Below are 27527 nucleotides of genomic sequence, written 5' to 3'. Positions count from 1 at the left end.
GTCGCAATGGTGGGTAGTATATGGGGCTTTGGTGACAAAACGAATGGCACTGTGATAGACTGCATCCAATTTGCTGAGTAGAGTGTTGGAGGCTATTTTGTAAATGACAACGCCGAAGTCAAGGATCGGTAGGATAGTCAGTTTTACGAGGGTATGTTTGGCAACATGAGTGAAGGAAGCTTTGTTGCGAAATAGGAAGCTGATTCTAGATTTAATTTGGGATTGGAGATGCTTAATAAGAGTCTGGAAGGAGAGTTAACAGTCTATCCAGACACCTAGGTATTTATAGTTGTCCACATGTTCTAAATCAGAACCGTCCAGAGTAGTGATGCTAGTTGGGGGTGGGTGCGGGCAGCGATCGGTTGAAGAGCATGCATTTAGTTTTACTAGCATTTAAGAGCAGTTGGAGGCCACTGAAGGAGTGTTGTATGGCATTGAAGCTCGTCTGGAGGTTTGTTAACACAGTGTCCTAAGAAGGGCCAGATGTATACAGAATGGTGCCGTCTGCGTAGAGGTGGATCAAAGAATCACCCGCAGCAAGAGCGACATCATTGATATATACAGAGAAAAGAGTCGGCCCGAGAATTGAACCCTGTGGCACCCCCATAGAGACTGCCAGAGTTCCGGATAACAGGCCCTCCGATTTGACACACTGAACTCTATCTGAGAAGTAGTTAGTGAATCAGGCAAGGCAGTCATTAGAGAAACCAAGGCTGTTGAGTCTGCCGATAAGAACACAGTGATTGACAGAGTCGAAAGCCTTGGACATGTCGATGAAGACGGCTGCACGGTACTGTCTTTTATCGATTGCGGTTATGATATCGTTTAGGACCTTGAGCCTGGCTGAGGTGCACACGTGACCAGCTCGGAAACCGGATTGCATAGCGGTAATGGTTTGTGATCTGTTTGTTCACTTGGCTTTCGAAGACTTTAGAAAGGCAGGGCAGGATGGATATAGGTCTGTAACAGTTTGGGTCTAGAGTGTCTCCCTCTTTGAAGAGGGGGATGACCGCGGACAATTTCCAGTCTTTAGGAATCTCAGACGATACGAAAGAGAGGTTGAACAGACTAGTAATAGGGGTTGCAACAATGGCGGCGGATAATTTTAAGAAGAGAGGGTCCAGAATGTCTAGCCCAGCTGTTTTTTAGGGATCCAGATATTGCAGCTCTATCAGAACATCAGCTGTCTGGATTTGGGTTAAGGAGAAGCGGGGAGGGGCTTGGGCCAGTTGCTGCAGGGAGTGCAGAGCTGTTGGCCTGGGTTGGGGTAGCCAGGTGGAAAGCATGGCCAGCCGTAGGGAAATGCTTATTGAAATTCTCAATTATCGTGCATTTATCGGTGGTGACAGTGTTTTCTAGCCTCAGTGCAGTGGGCAGCTGGGAGGAGGTGCTCTTATTTTCCATGGACTTTACAGTGTCCCAAAACTTTGCAATTAGTGCTGCAGGATGCACATTTCTGTTTGAAAAAGCTAGTCTTTGCTTTCCTAACTGACTGTGTATATTGGTTCCTGACTTCCCTGAAAAGTTGCATATCGTGGGGACTATTCGATGCTAGTGCAGTACGCCACAGGAGGTTTTTGTGCTGGTCAAAGGCAGTCAAGTCTGGAGTGAACCAAGGGCTCTATCTGTTTTATAGTTCTACATTTTTTGAAAGGGGCATGCTTATTTAAGATGTTGAGGAAAGCTTTTTTAAAGAACAACCAGGCATCCTCTACTGATGGGATGAGGTCAATATCCTTCCAGGATACCCGAGCCAAGTCGATTAGGAAGGCCTGCTCGCAGAAGTGTTTAAGGGAGCGTTTGACAGTGATGAGGTGTGGTCGTTTGACCGCGGACCCATAACGGACGCAGGCAATGAGGCAGTGATCACTGAGATCTTGGTTGAAAACAGCAGAGGTGTATTTAGAGGGCAGGTTGGTCAGGATGATATCTATGAGGGTGCCCAAGTTTACGGATTTGGGGTTGTACCTGGTAGGTTCCTTGATAATTTGTGTGAGATTGAGGGCATCTAGCTTAGATTGTAGGACGACCGGGGCGTCAAACATATCCCGGTTTAAGTCACCTAACAGTACAAACTCTGACAATAGATGGGGGGCAATCAATTAACATATGGTGTCCAGGGCACAGCTGGGAGCTGAGGGGGGTCTATAACAAGCAGCAACAGTGAGGGACTTATTTCTGGCAAGATGGATTTTTAAAGTAGAAGCTCAAACTGTTTGGGCATTGACCTGGATAGTATGACAGAACTCTGCAGGCTATCTCTACAGTAGATTGCAACTCCGTCCCCTTTAGCAGTTCTATCTTGACGGAAAATGTTGTAATTGGGGATGGAAATTTCAGAATTTTTGGTAGCCTTCCACAAGCTTCGCACAATAAGTTGGGCAAATTTTGGCCCATTCCTCCTGACAGAGCTGTTGTAACTGAGTCAGGTTTGTAGGCCTCCTTGCTCGGACACGCTTTTTCAGTTCTGCCCACAAATTTTCTATAGGATTGAGGTCAGGGCTTTGTGATGGCCACTCCATTAATTTGACTTTGTTGTCCTTAAGCCATTTTGCCACAACTTTGGAAGTATGCTTGGGGTCATTGTCCACTTGGAAGAGCCATTTGCGACCAAGCTTTAACTTCCTGACTGATGTCTTGGGATGTTGCTTCAATATATCCACATAATTTTCTTCCTCGTGATGCCATCTATTTTGTTGAAGCGCACCAGTCCATCCTGCAGCAAAGCACCCCCACAACATGATGCTGCCACCCCCGTGCTTAACGGTTGGGATGGTGTTCTTCGGCTTGCAAGCGTTCCCCTTTTTCCTCCAAACATAACGATGGTCATTATGGCCAAACAGTTCTATTTTTGTTTCATCAGACCAGAGGACATTTCTCCAAAAAGTACAATCTTTGTCCCCTGTGCAGTTGCAAACCGTAGTCTGGCTTTTTTATGGCGGTTTTGGAGCAGTGGCTTTCAGGTTATGTCGATATAGGACTCGTTTTACTGTGAATATAGATACTTTTGTACCTGTTTCTTCCAGCACCTTCACAAGGTCTTTTGCCGTTGTTCTGGGATTGATTTGCACTTTTCGCACCAAAGTACGTTCATCTCTAGGAGACAGAACACGTCTCCTTCCTGAGCGGTATGACGGCTGCGTGGTCCCATGGTGTTGATACTTGCGTACTATTGTTTGTACAGATGAACGTGGTACCTTCAGGCGTTTGGAAATTTCTCCCAAGGATGAACCAGACTTGTGGAGGTCTACAGTTTTTTTTCTGGGGTCTTGGCTGATTTCTTTTGATTTTCCCATGATGTCAAGCAAAGAGGCACTGAGTTTGAAGGTAGGCCTTGAAATACATCCACAGGTACACCTACAATTGACTCAACTGATGTAACAAGAAATTTGTGGAGTGGTTGAAAAACTAGTTTTAATGACTCCAACATAAGTGTATGTAAACTTCCGACTTCAACTGTGTAACTAGTTGAAACATTTCACTGGCAAATAGTGACATGGTTTTGTGTGACAAGACATTCTGTATGTAAATGGTTTTACACACAGAGCAGTAGACAGCAACAGGTTGACAACGTTTGGAGGTAAACGCTCATATAAAAGAGATATGATCGTTGTTGAAACTTGAATATAACGTTATCACATTGTGTTCTCTAGCACAGTAAAAAAAAATCACACAAATTGAGCTCACACAGACAGTACACAGAGACCTACTTAACCATGCCAAATGTTTCATCTAATACATTTCTTGATGACGCTAGTTGATGGTTGACATGGTGTCCAACCTAAATGACAGGTCAGCTTTTAACACCATTAATACCCTTTATAAGGGATTAATTCATGTAAACCTTATGTTTCCTTGTCCTAATTCCTGACCTTATTCTCTGTCCCACTGTTCTAATGCATCACTTCATTACTGGACATGTTGTGTTTGGCTGCTGTCTGTGGGATATTTGGCACTCCGTCACAACCCCAATCTCTTATCTGTCAGTGTGACCTCTTTAGCTCTGTCCGTCCTATGCCTGAAACCAAAGAGCAAACAGACTGTTTGAGTCAGGATTTTTGGTTCCTATCAAGGGTGTGTGTGCGTCAAATCAAATCAAAATCAAATTTTATTTGTCACATGCGCCGAATACAACAGGTGTAGGTAGACCTTACAGTGAAATGCTTACTTACAAGCCCTTAACCACAATGCAGTTTAAAGAAAATATAAATAAAATAGAAATATAACAAATAATTAAGGAGCAACAATAAAATAACAGTAGCGAGGCTATATACAGGGGGTTCCAGTACACAGTCAATGTGCGGGGGCACCGGTTAGTCAAGGTAATTGAGGTAATATGTACATGTAGGTAGAAGTAAAGTGACTATGCATAGATATTAAACAGAGAGTAGCAGCAGCGTAAAAATCGGGGGTGGGGTGGGGACAATGCAAATAGTCTGGGTAGCCATTTGATTAACTGTTCAAGAGTCTTATGGCTTGGGGGTAGAAGCTGTTAAGAAGCCTTTTTGACCTAGACTTGGCGCTTCGGTACCTCTTGCCGTGCGGGAGCAGAGAGAACAGTCTATGACTAGGGTGGCTGGAGTCTTTTGGGCCTTCCTCTGACACCGCCTGGTATAGAGGTCCTGGATGGCAGGAAACCTGGCCCCAGTGATGTGCTGGGTCGTAGGCACTACCCTCTGTAGTACTTTGCAGTCAGAGGCCGTGCAGTTGCAACCAGTCAGGATGCTCTCGATGGTGCAGCTGTAGAACTTTTTGAGGATCTGAGGACCCATGCTAAATCTTTTCAGTCTCTTGAGGGGGAATAGGGTTTGTCATTCACGACTGTCTTGGTGTATTTGGACCATGATAGTTTGTTGGTGATGTGGACACCAAGGAACTTGAAGCTCTCAACCTGCTCCACTACAGCCCTGTCGATGAGAATGGGGGCGTGCTGGGTCCTCCTTTTTCTGTAGTCCACAATCATCTCCTTTGTCTTGATCACGTTGAGGGAGAGGTTGTTATCCTGGCACCACACTGCCAAGTCTCTGATCTCCTCCCTGTAGGCTCTCATCGTTGTCAGTGATCAGGCCAACCGATGTTGGGTCATCGCCAAACTTAATGACGGTGTTGGAGTCATGCTTGTCCATGCAGTCATGGGTGAACAGGGAGTACAGGAGGAGACTGAGCAGTCACCCCTGAGGGGCCCCTGTGTTGAGGATCAGTGTGGCAGATGTGTTGTTACCTACCCTTACCACCTGGGGGCGGCCCGTTAGGAAGTCCAGGATCCAGTTGCAGAGGGACTTAGTCCCAGGGTACTTCGCTTAGTGATGAGCTTCGAGGGAACTATGGTGTTGAATACTGAGCTGTAGTCAATGAATAACATTCTCACGTAGGTGTTCCTTTTGTCTGGGTGGGAAAGGGAAGTGTGGAGTGCAATAGAATTTGCATCATCTGTGGATCTGTTGGGGCGGTATGCAAATTGGAGTGGGTCTAGGGTTTCTGGGATAATGATGTTGATGTGAGCCATGACCAGCCTTCCAAAGCCCTTCATGGCTACAGAAGTGAGTGCTACGGGTCGTAGTCATTTAGGCAGGTTACCTTGGTGTTCTTGGACACAGGGACTATGGTGGTCTGCTTGACACATCTTGGTATTACAGATTCGTTCAGGGACAGGTTGAAAATGTCAGTGAAGACACTTGCCAGTTGGTCAGCGCATGCTCAGAGTACACGTACTGGTAATCCGTCTGGCCCTGCGGCCTTGTGAATGTTGACCTGTTTACACATCAGCTACGGAGAGCGTGATCACACAGTCGTCCGGGAAAAGCTGATGCTCTCATGCATGCTTCAGTGTTGCTTGCCTCGAAGCGAGCATAGAAGTTATTTAGCTCGTCTGGTAGGCTCGTGTCACTGGGTAGCTCGCAGCTGTGCTTCCCTTTGTAGTCCGTAATAGTTTGCAGGCCCTGCGCATGCGTGTGTTTGTGTGCGTGTATGTGTGTGTGTGTCTGTGTGTAAAGCGTTCCCAAAACGAAAGCAACGTCCCAATGGCTTAATGACACAGGCGATGAGTCAGATGCATTAGATATATACATAAATAAATGAATAAGCCTTAATATATTGAATAAAACCCTCTACAACCCAGACAGGTCAATCAAGGCTAGAGTGTAGATCAGTGGTAGGACTGGGCAGGACAGGGTAGGGCCTGCATTTATCATCTGTGTCATCAGGCATCAAATGTTTGCTCTTGGTTACGCAGATACGGAGATAGACAACCTCCTTCTCACTCCTCTGGTAATCCATTTATTCTTGCTGTTTAAACCACTATATTTGAGATGATCACTGGTTAATAACAGGTTGTTCATAGATCTACACCTGAAAAACTGCTTGTTTGAGTTGATTGAACTCGATTCCACTCGTGAAAACTTAACGACCTCTAATTAATAACCTGGTGGAGTCCCTCTCTTCATTACAATGCAGTGCTGACGAAGGTTGACAATACATGAGAAGACTTTACACACACACACACACACACACACACACACACACACACACACACACCAACAACACCCAGGGAGGGACATTTATCTCTCTTCCATGCAGTGTCTCTTCTTCATCTCTACCCAGAAACTGATGGGACTCTTAATCTCTTGACTGAAGGTGTGTTAAGGATTTAGACTGGGCTGTGCCGGTAGTAGACTTTCTGGTGAAAGATCTGGCTCGGGACACAATGTGCCATTTGATGTTGCCTTTAAAGAGCCCCGTGGAAAGAAGATGCGATTTGGACCGTCCATAATATCAGGCTTTCTGAATTGTGCCTGATTAGGTGTAAATCCTATTCCATTAAATGATCTCTTCTCTCCATCTCCGTCCCATTCTTTTAATAATGTTAATAAAAGACGACCTGGTTGAGGATCTTGATGCTGTCATTTAATCCAAGGAGCAGGTAAACAACGTCGTCGATGTTTAATCTTAAATATTGTCTCTTTAGCCTAATGCAATACTTCAATCCCAATGGATTAAGGTGAAGAGCACGCCCTGCCATCAATAACAACAAGCATCCCACCATACCAGACCATGGTTCACTCATCTCAAAGGTTTGTGCCATGTCATTATTTTAATCTCATCCCATGTCTCTTTAGATCTGCTTATGAGTATATTAACTCCTCCCCTCATCACTCTATCCAGCAATTGTTTGTCACGCTCCAGCAGGCTATTCCTGAAAGTACATGTAAAATCTGCATGGCACACACACATACACACACACGGCAGATAGCCTAACACAGGGGTATTCAACTCTTACCCCACAAGGTCAACTCTTACCCCACCCACCTGTTGTCCCAGGTCTCAATCAGTCCCTGATTAGAAAGGAACAATGAAAAGGAATTGCCTTCGAGGTCTAGAGTTGAGTTTGAGGGGCCCAGCGGTTAGAGCGTTGGGCCAGTAACCAAAATATCGCTGGTTTGAATATCCGAGCTGACAAGGTGAAAAATATTTTGATGTGCCCTTGAGGAAGGCACTTAAACCTCATTTGCTCCAGGGGTGCCGTACTACTATGGCTGACCCTGTAAAACAACATATTTCACTGCACCTATCTGGTGTATGTGACAACAAAACAAAACAACACCAAACTCAATGGTCCAGCAGCAACTGTGTAATCTATATTTAATCTTACCGTCTGTATTGTAAGATATTCAATTATCTTGCCCAAGTAATTTCCACGTGGCTACTAGTCTAAACTCTCGATACAGCTACCATCATCACACCGATGTTGACTGACAAATGAGGACAACCATTGTCCCCTGCCTCTATTCTCTCCAATAAAGCCAACACTAGCTACCTCAAATCCCCCCAAGAGGAGATTGCCCTTGGACTTTTAGCTCCACCGTCATTGGGCGGTTCCCTGGCCTGGATCCTGTTGTGCCCTGCTTATATCACACGACCCCCCCCCCCCCCCCCCCCCCCCCCCCCCACCCTTACCCCTAGCTGCACTGCTTTCTCTGTCGAACCAAGGGGCACACAGCTGGATCGCTACCGACCGAATCTGCCTCTCTCTCGTGCGCGCTCTCTTAGTAGTCAGACGTGTTTGTCTTGAGTTCTGCTACTCAGTTTGGCCCTTGTTTGCCTACCACGACACCACGGCAGCATGAGAACGCTACTGGACAGCAGCTGGATAAAGTTTGGGCCAGCCGGCAGAGGGTCCATCGATTGGGTGACTGGGTCACCTTCTCCCCCCATGGTGGAGAGACAGTTACAGGTAAGGGATCATCAGCTTGTTGTTACTGAGTGAGTCTGATTCAGTAGTTGTCTTTACATATAGACTGCTGTGAGACCCAGATATTTTTGGTAGGCAACCTGAGTCCTGGAGAGCTGCAGCAGATTTTGAGTTTACTTTTTTGCTAGACACCTAAGAGTAGGTAGGTGGCATACTGGTTTAACAATCAAAAGAGCAGACTGAAAATCATTATGAAAAATACTTTTTTAGGTGGATTGTTTATATTTTATATTATCTTTTATTTTTCCTTACTGGAAGAGTGCTGTCCAAGGTACTTCAGCCAGCCTCCACATACTGTTGGCTATACAGACTTTTGCAGGCTACACACTCTTGCTGTTGTTAGTTGAGTGCCTTAAAATAGTCTTGGATGTCATGACTATGGCGAGTGCTTGTGAGTGCAGTTCATGTCAGGGCAATGGCAAAGGAAAGCTTTTCGGGACTTTCAGCAGAGTGGAGTGATGTTGATGGGTCTTTAGTCAGTCATCCAGATGAGGATCAGCGTTATCTGAGCACTGAAACCGATTGGTCGGGTGAATTTGGGACACTGATTGTGTCAACAGGGGAATATAACACTCAGGCAATATCAAAAGGCATAAGCTCTATTGAGCCTCTGTAGGATATCTTGATTTCACAACCATGTATGTTCAGTTTTGAGAAGATGGAAGAGGATCAACACTGATCCGGTGGAACACATTACTGATTTTCTGATTTCATATCTTCAGAATAGTCCTGAATGTATTTTAATGGATTTCTTTTTCTGTCCTTTCAATTTCCGTGATATATTAACCCTTTCCCCTTCAAAACCACCAGGGCTACAACTGGAATGAGCTGAACCTCGACCAGGAAGGGAGGTCAGAGCTGCTCCTCTACGTGGTCCTTCCCGTCACCTCCCTCCTCATGCTGGGCCTCCTGGTACTCCTGGCCTACTGGAGGTGCTCCTCTCCAAAGCTCAGCCTGGCCCAAATCATCACCCTGGACCTCCAGGACCCCGAGAGCAGCGTTGAGTTCCTCTCCTCGCTCACCAGCCACGGCGAACGCCGCACCAGCACCAGCTCTGACATGTCGGACAGTGTGTTCGTCATGGTCTACCTGCCGCCGCCCTACGAGGAGACGCTGACGAAGATCACGCGTGCCGCCAGTCTGACCAGCCGCAAAGAGTCCATGAAGATAGAGGACCTGGAGGCCCGCCTGTGTCCGGAGATCAAGTCCAGTGGACGCTACGTGTGACTGGGGAACACTGGGAGTGTTTCTCAAATGGCACCCTATTCCCTATATAGCCCACATAGGGCTCTGGTTAAAAGTAGTGCACTATGTAGGGAGTAGGGTATATGGTATAATTTCGGACTAGAACTAAGAGATTGCTTTTGAAGGGACTCAATATAGCAAGCTCTGTAGAATAAGGGGATTTCAATGGACTATGTAAAAACATCAGACCTGAGTTCATCTTTTGTGGGTACCAGCTTTCTACACAGAGGAGTGTGCAATTGCATAGAAGCTGGAAATTGCATTGACTGGCTGTACAGGATACAGTACATCTAGATTCTCTAGAGAGGACATATGCTGACTATGTACAAACCGTAGGTTACAGTAGGCAAATAAAACTCCTTCAACAATACAAAAAAGAATATGCAATTCATTTGCGTTGTTTTTATCTCCTAAATGAAACACATGATCCCCATTTTTACTTCCACACATTGTCTGAGCCATACCATGCTTTCAACCCTCCTGTATCTGTGTTTTAGTTTGGTCCCTATTTGGAGACTTAAGAATGTCAATGTGCAAAGTGCAAGAATGTTACAGAAGTCTTATATGTAATACTGTGTGTCATTTGAATTTTATTTGAATTGTATTTATATGTAAGAAGGTACAAAGACCTAGCCTGGGCACCACGTCTTTGACAGGAGTGACAAGGAGTGGATTGTTAGCAAGACTGGTACCCGGATTTACAAAGACCTTCTCCAGGTTAATAATTCCCTTCATTACTTGGAATCACATCATGAATGTACTCCTAAAAACCTCAGACCTGATACGTTTGATAGACTACATAACAGATATGCATTCTAATTTACAAGTAATATGTTTGTACAAAGTGTTATATTGTTTTTAAATAAAGAATAAGAAAAATATCTTAGCACGGTTATGATTGAGAGAGTTCCGTCATCATCACTTACGCACCGAGGTTGCGAAGTTATAATCCCATGCTGCCCCACTATGGTACTACTTGGTCATATCATGTAGACTACTGTATGTAGAGGTGAGCTCTCCTTTGCAAACACCTGCCTTACATTACAGCTATGGTCTTGCTGCATTTCTGAGCAAGATTGTCAAGAAGTGTTAGAAATGTCCAGGGGTCCAACTAGATTTTTTTCTACTTTCGGCCAAACAATCCTCAGAAGCAGCTACAGCATTTCATATTCTACTCTATTCTTGTAAATGATCAGTTTCAGACAACTAGACTATTCATGGAAGTGTTTTTATTTAAAGCGTATTTATTCACCAAATGTTAATTGCTGTTAATTAACAAATTAATTTGAAAAGTCTACTGTCTAAATTATCGCAAAAGCCCAAAATTCTAAACATACTGTATTTTCAGCAAAGTAAATGTGTTTATCTAATCAAAAACCACATGTTAAAAACACAGATTTTCAGGCTACACCATAAAACAATAAAATGGATGGTTAATGGTTACATTGAGAATCAGGCTACTCCAGATGGATTTAAAGAAATATATCAGAAATAAATAAAAGTCATACATTTAGTCTATTTAGAATAAAAAGTCATGCAAAATACATAAAATAGACTATGTTTATATTTCAAATAAAAGTTTACAGAGAACATTGTTTGGTGCCAAAACATAGCCTCTGGTAAGCTATAAATACACATCCTGTATCCCAAAATGGAAAATAAGACATGCTATTAGACAGGCCACGCATGTTGTCTGTTTGGGATCTGAGGTAGGCTTTGTTGTTATATCTGCCTCCGTGTAAATGTGTGTGCGTCCATACGTTTGGTTTGTGTGGATGTGATTTCTAGTATCCACGCCTGCGTCAATCCTCCATCCACAATTCTTTCGCTGTTTTTTTTCTTACGGAAAAACAAACCCCAGAACCAGCCACAAACCTTCTTCTTCTCCTTCTCCTTTTTATTATTTTCCTCCTCCATCATTGCCATCCATCCCTTCATCCAGAAGGGTTCGGGTTCCTGTGAACAAACAGAGTTGGTGAGTGGAAACTACAGGCACCTTAATTGGGGAGGACGGGATCATAGTAATGGCTGGAATAGTGTCAATGGAATGGTAACGAACACATCAAACACACGGTTTCCATGTGTTTGATGCCATTCCAGTTACTCCAATCCAGACATTATTATTAGCCCACCTCTCCTCAGAAGCCTCCTGTGGTGGAAAAAACCCTCAGGAAGCCATCACCATCTGCAACCGTTTAATGCTGAAGCTGCAGCTCAGTACAGGGCAGACAACGTTCAAATTGACTGATATTATCAATGAGACAACACAGAATACCGTGTAGCTTACCTTCTCAAGTGGGGTGAGGAGTAATCTTCATTCTGTCAGCGTTGGCTTTCTCAATGCAAAGCTCCAGCTTGGTCTTGTCTAGGGGACATGGAAATGTGACAAGATAGGACATTTGAACGGAAGTGAAGAGTTCAAGTTGTTCTTGTCCAACTGGTTAGCTGACTGTTATATGTAGCTGTTTACTCTACATCGGATATTGTCGTGAAATTGTGAATGAAAGAACATTGTGGAATACAAGTCATTTACAAGAGACTAGGCCTGATTCTGAATGTACCACACCGACAGTAACAGTGTTCTACCTGTATCATCCGGGGTGCTAGTCTCTCTCTTGACCGGGATGTTGATGCAGTATGGCCGGTCATCACCCTTCTTGGTGTCCTTGGCGAAGGTCAAGGTAGGCTTCAGGTGAGCCATGACCTCTCGGACCATGATATCGCAGACCAGCAAAGACCGTATGTCTGGGTATGGCTGGGCTTTAACCAATGGCCACTCATGGAAAGTCCTGAAGTACTTGCTCCTGATAGAGTGAGACGTCTAAGAATTTGGCCATCTTGTCTGGCTCATCGTTGAGCTTCTTCAGAGTGCGTAAGAAGAGTCTTTGGTTCTGGTATTTCAATGTCTCTTTCTGAACCTGGATATGTATGTGCTCTACCATATCGTTACAAAGTGGGACGTCTTCCCATGAACCGTATTGCTGCTTGATTGTACATGAATCTGGGAAGACAGAGTCAAATACTTTCCTGACAAGAATAACAGGAACAATATCAAGGTTTGTCACCTTTGGTTTGTTCCTCTCCATCTCCTTCTGAGACTGGTCTTGCACAGGCTTTCCACAGTCCTTTGTGGTTGACTCGAAAACATCAGTCTGTGGGAACTGCTTCAAAAAGGCAGCCTGACTGACATCGAGAGCAAGAGGATTATCAGGTATTGTGTTGCTTGATGTTACAACCTCTTCATCGTCTTCCGCAACAAAGTATTTGGGGTCGATCCAGACTACATCTCTGTTGGAGGAACGAGGCAGAGAAACACGATGGATGTATTCCAACATGATGTGATCATTCAGGGGGAACGCCTTCAGGAACAGTGCCAGTTTCCCGACCCGGGACCTGTAGTGAATGTAGATGGTCTTCCTAAGATCCTCGGGTAGGGCTACTGCAAAGAGCTTGCTCTCCATAGCCTCTTCGCAGCTCCTAGCTATTGGACACTGTGGGCTGAGGACCTGAAGCGGATAGGTGTCACTGATGCCCTTGAACACCATCAGGATCCCCTCACAGATAGCGCTGGGGATGGTGGAGATTATCACCACCGTGTCCTTCATGGCAACCATTTTTTTAAATTTTGATTATCGTGCCAAACTGATGTATCATGGCACTCTGCATGTGCAACACTGTCTGCTTCATGTTGCAGAAGGGGGGGGGGGGGGGCACAGATTTTCATCCACAGAAATACCTGGAATCTTCCTCAAGATGTTAAATGCAACTGAGGCCATTTTAACGACCAGTAAGAGCAGAGCCTGTTGGTCAAGCTGTTTAGTACCGTGTCCGTTCATTGGATGAAGTTTAGATATAAACTTCACTACGAAGTCACTGAATAGTTCTCCACTAATGATAAATCTAGCAGGTAGAGGACAAATGTTCACCATATCCTGACTAATACGTCTCTCCTCTTCGTTGGCAGCATAAATAACAGGCACTGTCTTAGCAATGCATAGACCTACGAGATGAACAATGTACCTTGTCAAGATGTGTGACCCGATTCCCAGTGCTCTCGCCAGCACAGGTTTTGGGCTTAGCACCTGCTCCAGGTTGTTGATGACAGCCTTAGCCACCTCATAAGCGTCAATGCACTGCTGACCGTTAGACAGCTCCTCCTCCTCAGTGACCTCGACCCAGGGAATAGACCACAGAAGAGCTTGGGTGTCGTTGATGATAACAAGTGTCTCCAAATAGACTCCCCCCTGAAAGGCTTGGGGATCTACTTGAAGAAGCACGTGGGTGATGATATGCTTGACGGTGGAACCAAGTACCACAATCTGCTTCAGCATGATCTTGTATGCAGTCTTCATCGCGGTCTCAGTGTCTGTGAGGGCCGTTTGGAGTATGGGACATGTGCTAAGGCAGGGGTGTCAAACTCATTCCACGGAGGGCCTAGTGTCTGCAGGTTTTTGGTTTTTCCTTTCAATAAAGCCCTAGACAACCAGGTGTGGGGAGTTCCTAACTAATTAGTGATGTTAATTCATCAATCAAGTACAAGGGAGGAGCGAAAACCCGCAGACACTCGCCCCCCCGTGGAATGAGTTTGACACCTGTGTGCTAAGGTCAAGGGCCTCAACCGTCTTCTCCTTCACATAGAATAGAAAGAGAGGCATTGTAATGTCTTTACTACCTATCACGTCTTGTAGTGTATTTCTTATTACATGTACAGGTATAGTACTACACTTAGAAAAAAGGTGCTATCTAGAACCTTAAATGGTTCTTCTGCTGTTCTCATAGACAACCCTTTGAAGAACCCTTTTTGGTTTCTACAGAGGATTCTATATGGAAACGAAAAAGGTTCTACCTGGAACTACAATGGGTTCTACCTGTAACCAAAAAGGGTACTCTTATGGGGACAGCCAAAGAACCCTTTTGGATCCCTTTTTTTAAGAGTGTAGTATACAACAAAAATGCACAAATAAAGGATCCAGTCTTACCTTGTCTACCTGGCTCTCAAGGACCTTCCTGACATAAAATGCTGAGGATGAGAGAAGAATAAGGGATCAGGTTTGCAATGAGGACTTCAGCCTTTTTCTCCTGGGCTTCTCCATCTGCCAGCAGGCTGTCCATGACCTCCCTGACCTCTTGTGGAATCTCCACCTGGGTCTGGCTGAGGAATTCCACCAGGAGCATCTCACCTGACCTGATCTCAGGTTGGGCCTGTTTCTCTGTGAGCATATCTGCTGTGTCGCCACTCATCAGAACTGAAGAACCAAGAGGCTCAGGGGAAGAAATCGATGGCTTGGCCTTGTCAGTCAGGATCTGCTGCCCCTCCATGGTTACCTTCAAAAGGAAGAGAGGAAGAAGACATTAGTTCATACTGTTCCTTTTGTGAACTAAAGGTGCAATAACAGGTAAATAAACAGTCTATGTGGGTGGTAGCAATGGTATACTACATTGCAATGGTGTACTATAGTTTAGGGAATGGAAAAGTATGAGTATACCTCTCTTGGAGGCTGGTGACATTGGCTTGGTGTCACGCTCAGCTCTCTATGAACTTCCTGCTCAATCTCATGGAGTCTCTGGCGACCGTTCACCTTCAGCATCTGTACACACAGTAGGAGTTTAATATTAGCAGTGGAATCACACAGGACATTTTATTTTATGGCCATGACAATGTCATTTTGTTCAGGATATCACAGATTTATAATGAATGTGGTCAGCCCAAAATGTATTAAATAGTAAAGGAGAACATCAAAACAGATGCATATACACATGAGAGCTATTGTATAATTAATGGCAAACTTACCTGCTCATCAAGGTAACAATCGACCCAAGAAGACCCTTGGATGGATGTAGTCATCCATATTTGCTCCAAGTTATCCCCAGGAGACCAGTAAGCTAGAAAAGATTTATTTACAGAAAACTCAACTAAAAACGTCAAAACTGTGCTAGAACTAAATCCTAAATAAGAGCTAAACAATCAAGCAATGCAACCAACATGAGTGCTGTATTATAGCAGTCTGAATTCAGAATACATGTGTATGAATATAGAAGTATAGAATGCTCAAATATAGAACTTTAGAATCTTTGGCAAACATACAGTGGGCTCCAAAATTACTGGCACCCCTGACTGGCAATGCACAAACAATACTTTAAAAAATATAAACAATATAATTATGGAGATAAACTCAAAATACCAACATGTGAGAAATACTGTACTTTATTTATGTTTTAATGGAACCCACCAAAATCATACAATTATTTAATACAAAATACATTTCACCAAAATCAAGGTTTCATAATTATTGGCACTCCTCATTTAGTACTAAGTGCCACCACCTCTGGCAAGGATAACAGCATGGTCTTTTCCTGTGATGTTTGACAAGGTTAAGGAACACATTTGGAGGGATTTTGGACCATTCCTCTATGCAAATCCTTTCAAGATCCTTCACATTCTTGGGTTTGCGCTTATCAACTGCCCTCTTCAACTCAGCCCACAGGTTTTTGATTGGATTGAGATCCGGCGACTGAGATGGCCATGGCAGAACATTGATTTTGTTGTCACAGAACCATTTCTGTGTGGATCTTGAGGTATGTTTTGGGTCAGTCTTGTTGGAAAGTCCACATACGGCCAAGTCCCAGCCTTCTGGCAGAGGCAACCAGATTGTCAGCCAAAATTGCCTGATACTTGGTGGAATTCATTATGTCATCAATCTTAACCAGTGCCCCTGGAACAGGGGAATTAATGAATTAAAACAGCCCCAAAACATCACTGACCCACCACCATGTTTCACCGTGGGTATGAGGTGCCTCTCCTTGTATGCATCTCTGTTTCGACGCCAAACATGCCAATGCTGTATCTGACCAAAATGTTCAATTTTGGTCTCATCTGACCAGAGCACCTTCTTCCAATCATAATTGAAGTGACGTTTGGAAAACTCCAAGCACTTGCATCTGTGTCTTGGGGTCATTAAGGACTTTTTTCTGGCAACCCTTCCAAAGAGCCTGTGGTTGTGGAGGTGGCGTCTGAGTGGCGTCTTTTTAAACCTGGTGACCCCAAGATGCCACCAAGGCCTGCAATTCTTTCACAAGAATTGTCAAATTGATTCTTGGGGATTTTGTTGCTTCTCTCACGATCCTCCTCCCTATCCTGGAGGGCAAAATGCATTTGCGTCCCTTACCCGTGAGGCTTTCAACTGTTCCATATCTTTTGAATGTTTAAATAATTGCCTTGACAGTGCTCAGTGGTATATTCAATTATCTGTGTATCTTCTTGTAGCCATTTCCAGATTTATGAAGGTCTACGACCATCTGTCCCTTTTGAACTGCCAGTTCTTTTCTTTTCTTCATGGTGTTGGATGACAAATGGATATTGCATGCGTGTTACCTAATTTTTATACCCTAGTGAAAAAGGAAGTGATGTAATGGCTCAATATAGTTCCTTAACACTTAGATAAACTTAAATAAGTGGAATTTAATTCCTGGTTTAATTTTGGTAGATGTTGTTTATAATAATATTTAAGGGTGCCATTAATTGTGAAACATTGATTTGGAGGACATTGATTTTTAATTAAATCAATAAATTATTTTGGTGGGTTCCATTAAAACATTAATAAAGTACAGTATTTCGAGTTTCTCTCTATAATTATATTGTTTATATTTTTTAAGTATTGTTTGTGCATTGCCAGTCAGGAGTGCCAGTAATTTTGGAGCCCACTGTATATGTCACCACTAAATGGTTCATGTGAGCAAAAAATAACCGCGGCAAGGAAAAGTATTCTGAAAGAACGGTCTTCATTCTGCCTAGTTGTCACAGTTGGCTATTTACTCCATTGTTTACAAACAAATCATTTCCAATTTAAGTACAGTTCTGAGACCCCATGTTTTTAAAATAAAAGTATTTTTGTTTAATGAAACACAATAATATATTTTCAATAAATTGTTTTATTTCATAAAATAATGCTCCCGCGCAAATGAATGACAGGTCAATAATTTTATTCTTAACATCATACAAAATGATTTCCAACAACCACACAATACAGTAACATACATTAGTGCTCAATAAAACCTTGAATATGAACAGACATCAGATACAGTTCAAATGTATCACTAGCTGGTAGGGAATTGGTAATAAAACTTGCTGTCTTTATAAATTATATTAGTTTTTATACAATACGTAAAGAACCATAAGGAAAACATTGGCTAGTAGGAACGAGAGCTATGTCAGTGTTCAGTCCTTCCCAATAGTTACTTAGATTTGAAAACATTAGCCGAACATAACACAATGTAAAGCTAACAATAAGTCATGTTAAATCCTTTAATCAACGAGAACATGTTATGGCCAAAGTCAGTACTAGAACAGTGGCTTGTCTTTGTTATGTGGTTTCACGACTGGGGCCTGCCACTGGGCTCTGTTGAGAAAACAACACCCCCACAAGGCAGTCAGTAGCAGTGCTGGCAGAGGGCTCCTCCGCTCCCAGACACAACAGCCTGTGGTACCCAGCCTGTGGAACCCAGCACAGCACCCTGGAACGAACACACACGGTACTTTTTAATTTGTATTCATTTCACCTTTACTTAACCAGGTAGTCTAGTTGAGAACAAGTTCTCATTTACAACTGCGACCTGGCCAAGATAAAGCAAGCAGCGTGACACAAACAACAACACAGTTACACATGGAATAAACAAACATACAGTAGAGAAAGACTATATACAGTGTGTGCAAATGAGGTAGGATAAGGAGGGTGAGGCAATACATAGGCCATAGTGGCGAAATTATTACATTATAGCAAATTAAACACTGGGGTGATAGATGTGCAGAAGATGAGTGTGCAAGTAGCGGTACTGGGTTGCAAAGGAGCAAAATAAATAACAATATGGTGGTGAGGTAGTTGGATGGGCTATTTACAGATTGGCTATGCACAGGTGCAGTGATCTGTGAGCTGCTCTGACAGCTGGTGCTTAAAGCTAGTGAGGGAGATATGAGTCTCCAGCTTCAGTGATTTTGCAGTTCGTTCCAGTCATTGGCAGCAGAGAACTGGAAGGAAAGGCGGCCGAAGGAGGAATTGGCTTTGGGGGTGACCAGTGAAATATACCTGCTGGAGCACGTGCTGCGGGTGGGTGCTGCTATGGTGACCAGTGAGCTGAGATAAGGCGGGGCTTTACCTAGCAACGACTTATAAATGACCTGGAGCCAGTGGGTTTGGCGACGAATATGAAGCGAGGGCCAGCCAACGAGAGCATACAGGTTGCAGTGGTGGGTAGTATATGGGGCTTTGGTGACAAAACGGATGGCACTGTGATAGACTGCATTCAATTTGCTGAGTAGAGTGTTGAAGGCTATTTTGTAAATGACATTGCCGAAGTCAAGGATCGGTAGGATGGTCAGTTTTACTAGGGTATGTTTGGCAGCATGAGTGAAGGATGCTTTGTTGCGAAATAGGAAGCCGATTCTAGATGTAATTTTGGATTGGAGATGCTTAATGTGAGTCTGGAAGGAGAGTTTACAGTCAAACCAGACACCTAGGTATTTGTAGTTGTCCTCATGTTCTAAGTCAGAACCGTCCAGAGTAGTGATGCTGGACGGGTGGGTAGGTGTGGGCAGCGATCGGTTGAAGAGCATGCATTTAGTTTTGCTTGCATTTAAGAGCAGTTGGAGGCCACGGAAGTAGAGTTGTATGGCATTGAAGCTCGACTGGAGGTTAGTTAACACAGTGTCCAAAGAAGGGCCAGAAGTATACAGAATGGTGTCGTCTGCGTAGAGGTGGATCTGAGAATCACCAGCAGCAAGAGCGACATCATTGATGTATACAGAGAAAAGTTACTCTTAAGTATTCTTTAAACAAGTCAAAGATGAAAGAGTGTTGCGTAGCGATCTGAATGTGACTTTGTACCATTCGTAGATGTCATCTTTTATGGGTTCAGGCTGCGTTTGGACCCACTGACCGATTGACCACATCTTGACCACATTGCCTATAGCAACCGTCTCCCCTTCACCCTCTCCATCACCCCGCTCAGCAGGCTCCTCAGGGACTTCCTCGTAGCACAGGAAGTAGCTGCTCGAGAAACACACACACAGTCACACAGAGGCAGTGAGAGATGCCATCTGATCAACTGTTCTTAGGCTTGAATTCCAAAATGTACATTGTCATCGAACATCTGTTCAAAAGAGTCCCAAAGTTTTCTTGGCACTAATATTACAATGATGGTTAAAGTAAGGTATAACATGCCAGTAAACACTTTCTCTACCGCCCCCCTCACTCACTACTCCGTCTCGGTGGCTCGCTCTTTCCCTGCTACTGGCCTGTCCTCCTCTGGATGTCCCTCCTTCTCGCCACCAGTTTCCTCCTGTAGGCTCTCGCTGGGTCTCTCCACATTCCAGCGCATGCGTTTGTACAGGCCAGTGTGGACCCCAGCCAGGTACGGGGCTAGACGACAGTACCTGTATATGGACAGTCCCACACGGTCCATCTGACACTTGCCAATATAGAAATGGGAGACACTGGAATGGAGAGAGGGAGAATGATAGATACATAAATGGTTGGATGAAGGATTGTGGAATGAATGTCAGACGAATAAGGGTTGACAAGTCCATGCATCTGTCCTCTATATATTTGGGTCATACTCCACAATGTTCCATTTGTGGATCTAAATACAGGTATTCAAGTAGGTGTTGGTACATATCGTCACTGTCAGATGAAAACCTTGCAACTAAAATCGTGTTGAAAGTACTAACTCTCCTCAATGTAATCTGAACGTTTCATGACTCTAGGGCCAAAAAAATGTATTCAAAACAGCTTCAGAAATTTCTAAATGTAATGTTTGTTAAAAATAATAATAATATGGGAGTTTTTTCAATTTCTTGAAAAGTGTCTGTTTTGGAGCTGTGTTTTTTACCCGACAGCAGCGATATGCGTTTGTATGTGCATCTGTGTGTTTGTGGCGGCTCACAGCCTTCAGATGTTATGTTGTAAGTACCAGAGGAGGCTGGTGGGAGGAGCTATGACGAATGGCTCATTGTAATGGCTGGAATGGTATAAATGAAACGGTATCAAACACATCGAACATATAGAAACCCATGTTTGACTCCATTCCATCTATTACAATGAGCCCATCCTCCAATAGTTCCTCCAACCAGCCTCTTCTGGTAAGCACAGTACCTGGCCGGCTCAGCCTCCTCCAGAGAGAGAAAGTCAAAGGAGGCATATGTCAAGACTAGGTGCTCCAGCCTCGCACACAGCTGCTGGGAGAAGTCTAACAACTGGAGAGATGGACAAACACATAAATACAGACAGACAAATACACACACTTACTCAATACACACCACTCTCAGTGTACAACATCTCTCTTGATCCTTCTCTATTAGTTCTCAAACCTCCCATAAGCCTATATTATTGTCCAGAGTTGATTCACACAGACATTTATGTTGGTTTGAAGTGTAGAATACATTTAATATCAATAAAGAGTGCAAAGGGAAGGGATCACTGCCGCTACCTCACTTTCCAACCAAGGTGCATGAATTGAGGATAGAGCAGACACTGTCACTCAATAAAGAGTGACAGTTTTGCCCTACCCAGATTCAGATGAGTAGGGTTGAGTTGAGGCTCTTACTCGTGAGCGGATGTACATGGGTAGAGGCGTGCGCTGGGGCAGGGTGCTGCGAGCGGTCGACTCCAGGTAAGTGAAGTAGGGCTGACAGGTCCGCAGGAAAGTAGGCACCACGCAAGCAAAGTGTTCCTTCTGCAGAATGTCATACCTGCAGACAACACACACACACAGTTATGTCACAGGACAGGGCTTCATTATGCATTACTTCAATCATTTGATAAATAATAAACAATAACTTGAAACCCTACTAGATGTAATTGCATAGTTAAGCTGCACTATTCATTGACTCACCTAACCTCTACCTATCAGTATCTTAGACTGCATTAACAACTTTCCTGACTAACGTTACCTGTATACAAGGTTTGTATGAAACTCATCCGCCTTTTTCAGCAGGTACTGAAATTGCTGTTCAATGGGTCTGAGCTTCTGATCCATCATGTTGATATCCTGGCATGACGACATGGACGTCAAATTCGCATCACCTGTGCTGTCCATTTGGTCGCCACATGAGGGCGCCAAAGCACTATCCTCTACATGCGCCACAGAGTCTGAGAAATTTCGGGCAATTATTTGTTGACTTGAGTTTCATTAGCAGAGTCAAATCAAATTGTATTGGTCACATACACATGATTAGCGGATGTTATTGCGAGTGTAGCACGTTTTTTGTGTACATAATTATTAAGCTACCTATGCATTTTGACAGTAACTCACCTGTGTCTGGTGATGATTCAGGATTATTTTTCGTCTCCCCCTGTTCCATGCTTTCTTTGTAGCCTCAATACAGCTAAAAGGAATTGACATCTTAAACTATAAATGTAATAACATGTATATAAGAAACTATGTCAAGATGTTACTATTCCCTCTGCTAAAATATACTGGAATGCAGCCCTAGGACAAGTGAACTGGAACAAAGTATCGCTGTTGTCTGGCAAATATTGTGTATCTAATAAGGTGAAAGAAGTATCATAGAAATTAATTAATAGAATCTACCATAGAAAGACCATTATTATACACAGATTCAAAATAGTTACTGATAACAAATGTGTATTTTGTGGTTGTGACCCAGAAACTCTTGACCATTTATTTTGGGACTGCTCTTATGTCAGAAGATTTGGGAGTGAATTAGAATATTTTATTTGAAAAGAAACGACAATTAATATTAATTTGCGAGACTTTGTTATGTTCTTTTTTGATCCAAATGATATTGACCCTGATTTAACTTTCATTCGTTTATTTTTCATGTCCGATTATTTGTCCATAAAATGAAGTGGGCAGAGAACAAACCCCTATACACATTGTTTAAGATAGAATTAAAATATTATTTTGAAATTATCAGTAAGTGTAAAAACCAATTAATAATAACCCATGTTCGCTTTCGGTTGAAAGCTCGAAATCATTCATCCTTCATTAGCTAGCTAGCTTTAGCTTGTTCGCTAGCTAGCAACTGCAATTTAAGAAACGTTTTTCTTGTGTGTTGTATTAATTGAACACTTCACAAGTTGTTACAACTTTCTGAGGGTACTTAGCCAGTATTTTCACGAGTTGAGGATAGTTAGCTATTAGCTAACTAAGTTACACCTACGCCACTTTCCCCACTCCTCTGAATCGTTGTAGAGCTCATGTGTGGCGCCTTGCACCGTCGGTCCAAGAACTTGACAAGTACGGTTTTCAACAGGTCTCCGTCTCCAACCTCCTCTCTTTCCCTTGGCTTCTACATCTGACGCTCAGCACTGTCTCAACTGAATTTGTCAGTCTGCAGGCTAGCCTAGCGCGATAACTACTACCGTGAACGCGTGAAGCTACCACTAGACAAGAGCGAGCGGAGCCCTCTGCTGGCCGAAACATGCATAAAACCGCTTGACAATTATGTGGGCTTATTTATATACATAATTGGAGATAGACAACAATTCTGCCTATGGAGACTAATAAATAAATAATTGCAAAATTACAAAAATTACCATATATCTTACACCACTGTCATTGTCAAGCCAAATATCATCGTTTGTTTGACAACACTGGTATGAAAAAAATATGCTTTGATTTGTCAATATTAGTATCCATACTAGCTACATGACTAAAGTTATTCAAACTCTATTATACTAATTCTGTTCTAACTATCAAAAGTTCAGAATGTGAGTGTGCGGAGTGCAGACTGATGACAACCGGCTCGACATCGATTGATGGCTCTTTCGGTTCTTGCCACCAGAGGGAAACATTGATATATAAAACCTCACTGAATCAACGTGATTTGGGTTACATTACATTTGAAACTTATTAGAGATTTCGTGTGATCAGAAAATGTATTAATCTCCCGGCGTGGTCACTGTGCGCTGTTGTAGTTGACGTAATAGTGTATGTTGTCATGGCATAATATATGAGCCTATGACGCAGTCAAAAAATTAATAAATTGATTGGCTCAGTTGAGTTGATAGTTTGCATAGGACAGTCATCCTCATGTTCAAAGACATTACTTTGCCTGGACAAGAAATTCTGTGTAACTGTAAGTGTTGTATTTAAAATGTTCAAACATTTCATAAAAAATGTATTTGTTTATTATTTTTCTATCATTGTACAGGTCCAATCTGAAGGACGTCTTAAAATAAAATGGGTAAAAGTCAGAAACGGTTGAGGAGAGTTCGTCTAAAGGTAAGTCTCATATATGAAGAAAAACATGTTTATCTGTGTGTCTCCGTAATTGGATTTTGTTGTTGTAGTACAACCATATGCCAGGGTTTTTAAAACCTCTCCCAGAGGACCCCCAGACATTCCATTGTATTCCACAGCTAGCACACCTGATTCAACGTGTCAACTACCGGTAATCAAAATCTTGAATAGGTTTTAATGAGATTTACTTGTTTAGGGCTACAACAAATTTGGTTTCCCAAGGAGAGAGTTGAAAAACACTGGCCTATGCAAAAACAGACTGATATGCTTTATGGTTGGAATAGAGGACTCAAAATGGAGGTCTCAAGTGTAATTTAGTTCATTTTGTACCTATACCCCAGGCTGGGACCCTCCAAGCTAGTGTTGGAGAACCGGTGCCCCAGACAGATGACCATGATGGACCAAGGCTGCTAGCACTGGTGGACTGCACCAAGAAGAGCCCCCTAAAGGTTAGAAATTGCTTTGAGTTTTGTTGCAAAACATTTTGAACAGTTCAGAGTGAAATACTTATCTATTCAATTGGAAAACGTTCAAAATGTTTTGCAATGTTAGGCATGCTGAATACACTCCAGGCAAACCTCTCAGAGCGGACTGGTTGACTCTAAGCAACACCCACTTCAATTGTTTGATTTTTATTTTTTTTAAATTCCCCAATTTTGAAGTATCCAATTGGTAGTTAGTCTTGTCTCATCCCTGTAACCCCCGTACGGACTCGGAAGAGGCGAAGGTCAAGATCCGTGCGTCCTCCGAAACACAACCCAACCAAGCCGCACTGCTTCTTGACACAATGCCCACTTAACCTGGAAGCCAGCCGCACCAATGTATCGGAGGAAACACCGTACACCTGGCTTCCGTGTCAGCGTGTACTGCTCCCGACGTGGGACAAGTTCATCCCTGGCGGCCAAACCCTCCCCTAACCCGGACGACGCTGGGCCAATTGTGCTCCGCCCCATGGGTTGGACTCCTGGACTCAAACCCAGAATCTCTAGTGGCACAGCTAGGACTGCGATGCAGTGCCTTAGACCACTGTGCCACTTGGGAGGCCACATCCACTCAGAAATTCTTTGCCTTAATTGGACATAATTGGACATTTTGATTGGTTTGTTGGTCAAGTGGATAATGCTGTCATTCATATGCTAATGATGTATAGGGCTAAGACACGCTTGTCCATTTTTGGTCACTGAATGTTGCTCAATGTTCCGTCTTGCTGAACGCGCCCCTGGTTGTATAAGGACGCTTTGTTTTGAAAAATGTCATGTTCTCAACCAGAAATTTGTTTAAAACGAGATAATGATGTGTGGGTCACTTACTAGTTAGAACCAATAGCATTGGAATTCTGATTTTAATTCTGATTCTAATTCTAAGGTTAACCCTTATGTGACATGTCACTTAGTACCACCATGCCTATGGTGAAATAGGTGGTTTCTATGGTGATATGATTTTGCTGGTGTTGATGTTTCTCTCAGAACTTTGTGCCGAAGCCCCCACAAGGCCCCAGGCTGAGCCATCAGGCCAAGATGGCCACGGCCGAAAAGAACGCCAGAGAGGCCATTGAGCTCAGAAAGGCTTGGGAGGCCAATGCAGAGGGGAAAAAAACAAGCCGCCAAGTCATTGGTGTGTTGGCGCTGCCTCCACCTCTTCTATCTCCGAGAACCAGTTACAGTGAGTATGTCACGTTCCTGACCTATTGTTCCCTTTTCTTTTATTGATTTAGTCGGTCAGGGCGTGAGTTGGGGTGGGTAATTCTGTCACGATCGTCTTGCTGTGAAAGATTGGACCAAGGCGCAGCGTGTGCAAAATACATCTTCTTTTATTCAAGAAGAGAGAAAACAAACAAGAAACGAACAACTATACACAAACTAACAAAACTGATGACTGTGAAGCTATAAAGACAGATAGTACTGACACAAACACTACACATCGACAATTACCCACACACAGCTAAAGCCTATGGCTGCCTTAAATATGGCTCCCAATCAGAGACAACAATAACCAGCTGTCTCTGATTGAGAACCAATTCAGGCAACCATAGACTTTCCTAGACACCTATACTAAACACTAACCCATCTACTCTATATAACCCCCTAAACCATACAACACCCTAGACAATACAAAAACACACAAAGACAACCCACCCCAACTCACGCCCTGACCAACTAAATAAATAAAAGAAAAAGGCACAATAGGTCAGGAACGTGACACAGTATTGATCACCACTTCCAAAATACCTGAATTTATTGATATAATTATAAAAGGACATACAATATGGTGGAAGGATCAACTAATGACTCGACTCTCCTCTTTCTGTAGGTGTCCTGCCAGCTATCAAGAAGGGCACTAAAGTGACGAAGGTGGAGACAACAGGTGGGTTTTGGTGACACAGTGGTTATTCAATAGAATCGTTGCCGTGGTTACTAGCTTGTTTGGTGGTAATTCTGATTGTCTTCTGTTTCAGAGCCACCAGGCCCCCTGACACCTGAGGATGGGGTGAGAATGAACTCCTCTCCATCTGTTGATGACCCCCTGACCCCAGAAACCCCAGAGAGTGATGTCACCTCCGATGCCACTTCTCTGGCGGACCCACCCCGTGAGATGACACCTGAGAATGTAGAAGAGGCGTTCTCTCTGGAGAACTTCCTGAAGTCTCACCCGTGAGTCCTGCTCTGAACCATGTTATGTGCAGTAGAAAAAATATAATCTAGGAGCCAGTCTACTCACCAAGGATTCTTGTTGTTTGTTTTCCAGTCAGAGAAAGCTCATCAGGAAGTTCCTCAAACAAAAGGTAAGTCCCCCATTTCTACTTCTTTACCGACTCTAATCATGCCAACAACAACAAAAAACGTGTACCTTAAAAACTAAAAGGAAATGCTGTCACTTAAAGTTGTTGTATTTCTTTCTAAGAATGTGACCATAAAGGACCTGGAGGACATGTTCTATGTCGTCCTCCTGCCAGCGATAGCTCTACTCAGGATCTCCAGCCCAGAGTCCTCCCACTCCTCCTACCGGGGGTCAGGGGTGCTGAAGATCGTCTCGGAGACGTTCCACCGGCGGAGCTCTGAGCCGAAGGGGAGGCTCTGGGGCGGGCAGCCCCCCACGCTCAATTCTGAGACAGACAAGGAGGTTCAGGGTATAGCAGACATGGCTGTGAGTAACATCCTGAGGAATGCCCAGGGGGACTTCTTCTCCTCTGGTGTGAATGACCTGGAGACGATCAATCCACGCATCGCTCTAACCAAAGAGAGCCTCTCCAGCATCTTTTCAGAGCTGTTCAGGGATGCCTGTGAGAGTGCCCAGGAGGCTGCCAGACGGATCCACCACATGAGGTCTGGAAGAGGCAACAACAGCCGGAATGGGAGTTGGCCTGGGTCACAGGGATCGAGCAGATCCAACATGCCAGAGTTGGCGTTAAACCTCTGTCAGCTGGCAGAGTGTGTGGATTCTCAGCCACTATCTCTGGAACATCCAAGTGTGTCCTGCTCCAACAGAAGTGGCCTGCACCCCCTTCCAGAGCAGGGCTGGATGGAGGAGCATATTGGCTCAGCCCTAGGTCAGATGTCCACCATTGAGGCAGACATGAGCGAGTTAGAAAACTTCACCAGACCTCTGCCACTGGAAAATGGAGACGACAGCTCATCCAACAGGTTGTCAGGGTCATCCACTACCTCATATCCATCCACCTGCCTGTCTTCTCCAGATGTGACCTCAGAGGGAAGGGCCCACTACACCATTATGGCCCTGGAAACCCTCCAGGAAGGGGAGAAAAGCAGCTGGAGTCGCT

The 27527-nt window shown here is 43.8% G+C and overlaps 2 protein-coding genes across 2 annotated transcripts; one reads left to right on the top strand and one right to left on the bottom strand.

Annotated features, from left to right (window-relative positions):
* The first annotated feature begins 8002 nt into the window (after window positions 1-8002).
* On the top strand, window positions 8003-9822 carry LOC129834351 (small integral membrane protein 28-like). The gene is made up of 2 exons (XM_055899257.1): window positions 8003-8230; window positions 9059-9822. Exons 1-2 carry the CDS (start codon window positions 8120-8122, stop codon window positions 9473-9475), a joined length of 528 nt encoding a protein of 175 aa, XP_055755232.1. The 5' UTR covers window positions 8003-8119; the 3' UTR covers window positions 9476-9822.
* A 7624-nt stretch (window positions 9823-17446) lies between these two features.
* LOC129834343 (UPF0575 protein C19orf67 homolog) lies at window positions 17447-22910 on the bottom strand. The gene is made up of 8 exons (XM_055899247.1): window positions 22668-22910; window positions 21797-21869; window positions 21435-21633; window positions 21089-21233; window positions 20638-20738; window positions 19743-19979; window positions 19372-19533; window positions 17447-18004 (listed from the first exon to the last, which is right to left on the bottom strand). The coding sequence occupies exons 2-8, from the start codon at window positions 21843-21845 to the stop codon at window positions 17854-17856; spliced, it is 1044 nt and encodes a 347-aa protein (XP_055755222.1). The 5' UTR covers window positions 21846-21869; window positions 22668-22910; the 3' UTR covers window positions 17447-17853.
* Window positions 22911-27527: the final 4617 nt, after the last annotated feature.

Source organism: Salvelinus fontinalis, chromosome 3 (genome assembly GCF_029448725.1).
Source record: "Salvelinus fontinalis isolate EN_2023a chromosome 3, ASM2944872v1, whole genome shotgun sequence".
Lineage (NCBI taxonomy): Eukaryota > Metazoa > Chordata > Actinopteri > Salmoniformes > Salmonidae > Salvelinus > Salvelinus fontinalis.
This window is presented reverse-complemented; position numbering and strand designations above follow the sequence as displayed.

Bases quoted from the DNA above. Each gene is read 5' to 3' on its own strand.
- LOC129834351 (XM_055899257.1), top strand. From the start codon at position 8,120: ATGAGAACGCTACTGGACAGCAGCTGGATAAAGTTTGGGCCAGCCGGC. The intron at 8,231-9,058 runs GTAAGGGATCAT...CAAAACCACCAG, and splicing joins TGGTGGAGAGACAGTTACAG to GGCTACAACTGGAATGAGCT.
- LOC129834343 (XM_055899247.1), bottom strand. From the start codon at position 21,845: ATGGAACAGGGGGAGACGAAAAATAATCCTGAATCATCACCAGACACA. The intron at 19,534-19,742 runs GTGAGTGAGGGG...TTTCTCGAGCAG, and splicing joins CGAGCCACCGAGACGGAGTA to CTACTTCCTGTGCTACGAGG. The intron at 18,005-19,371 runs GTACAAAGTCAC...TGTTCGTTCCAG, and splicing joins AAAGATGACATCTACGAATG to GGTGCTGTGCTGGGTTCCAC.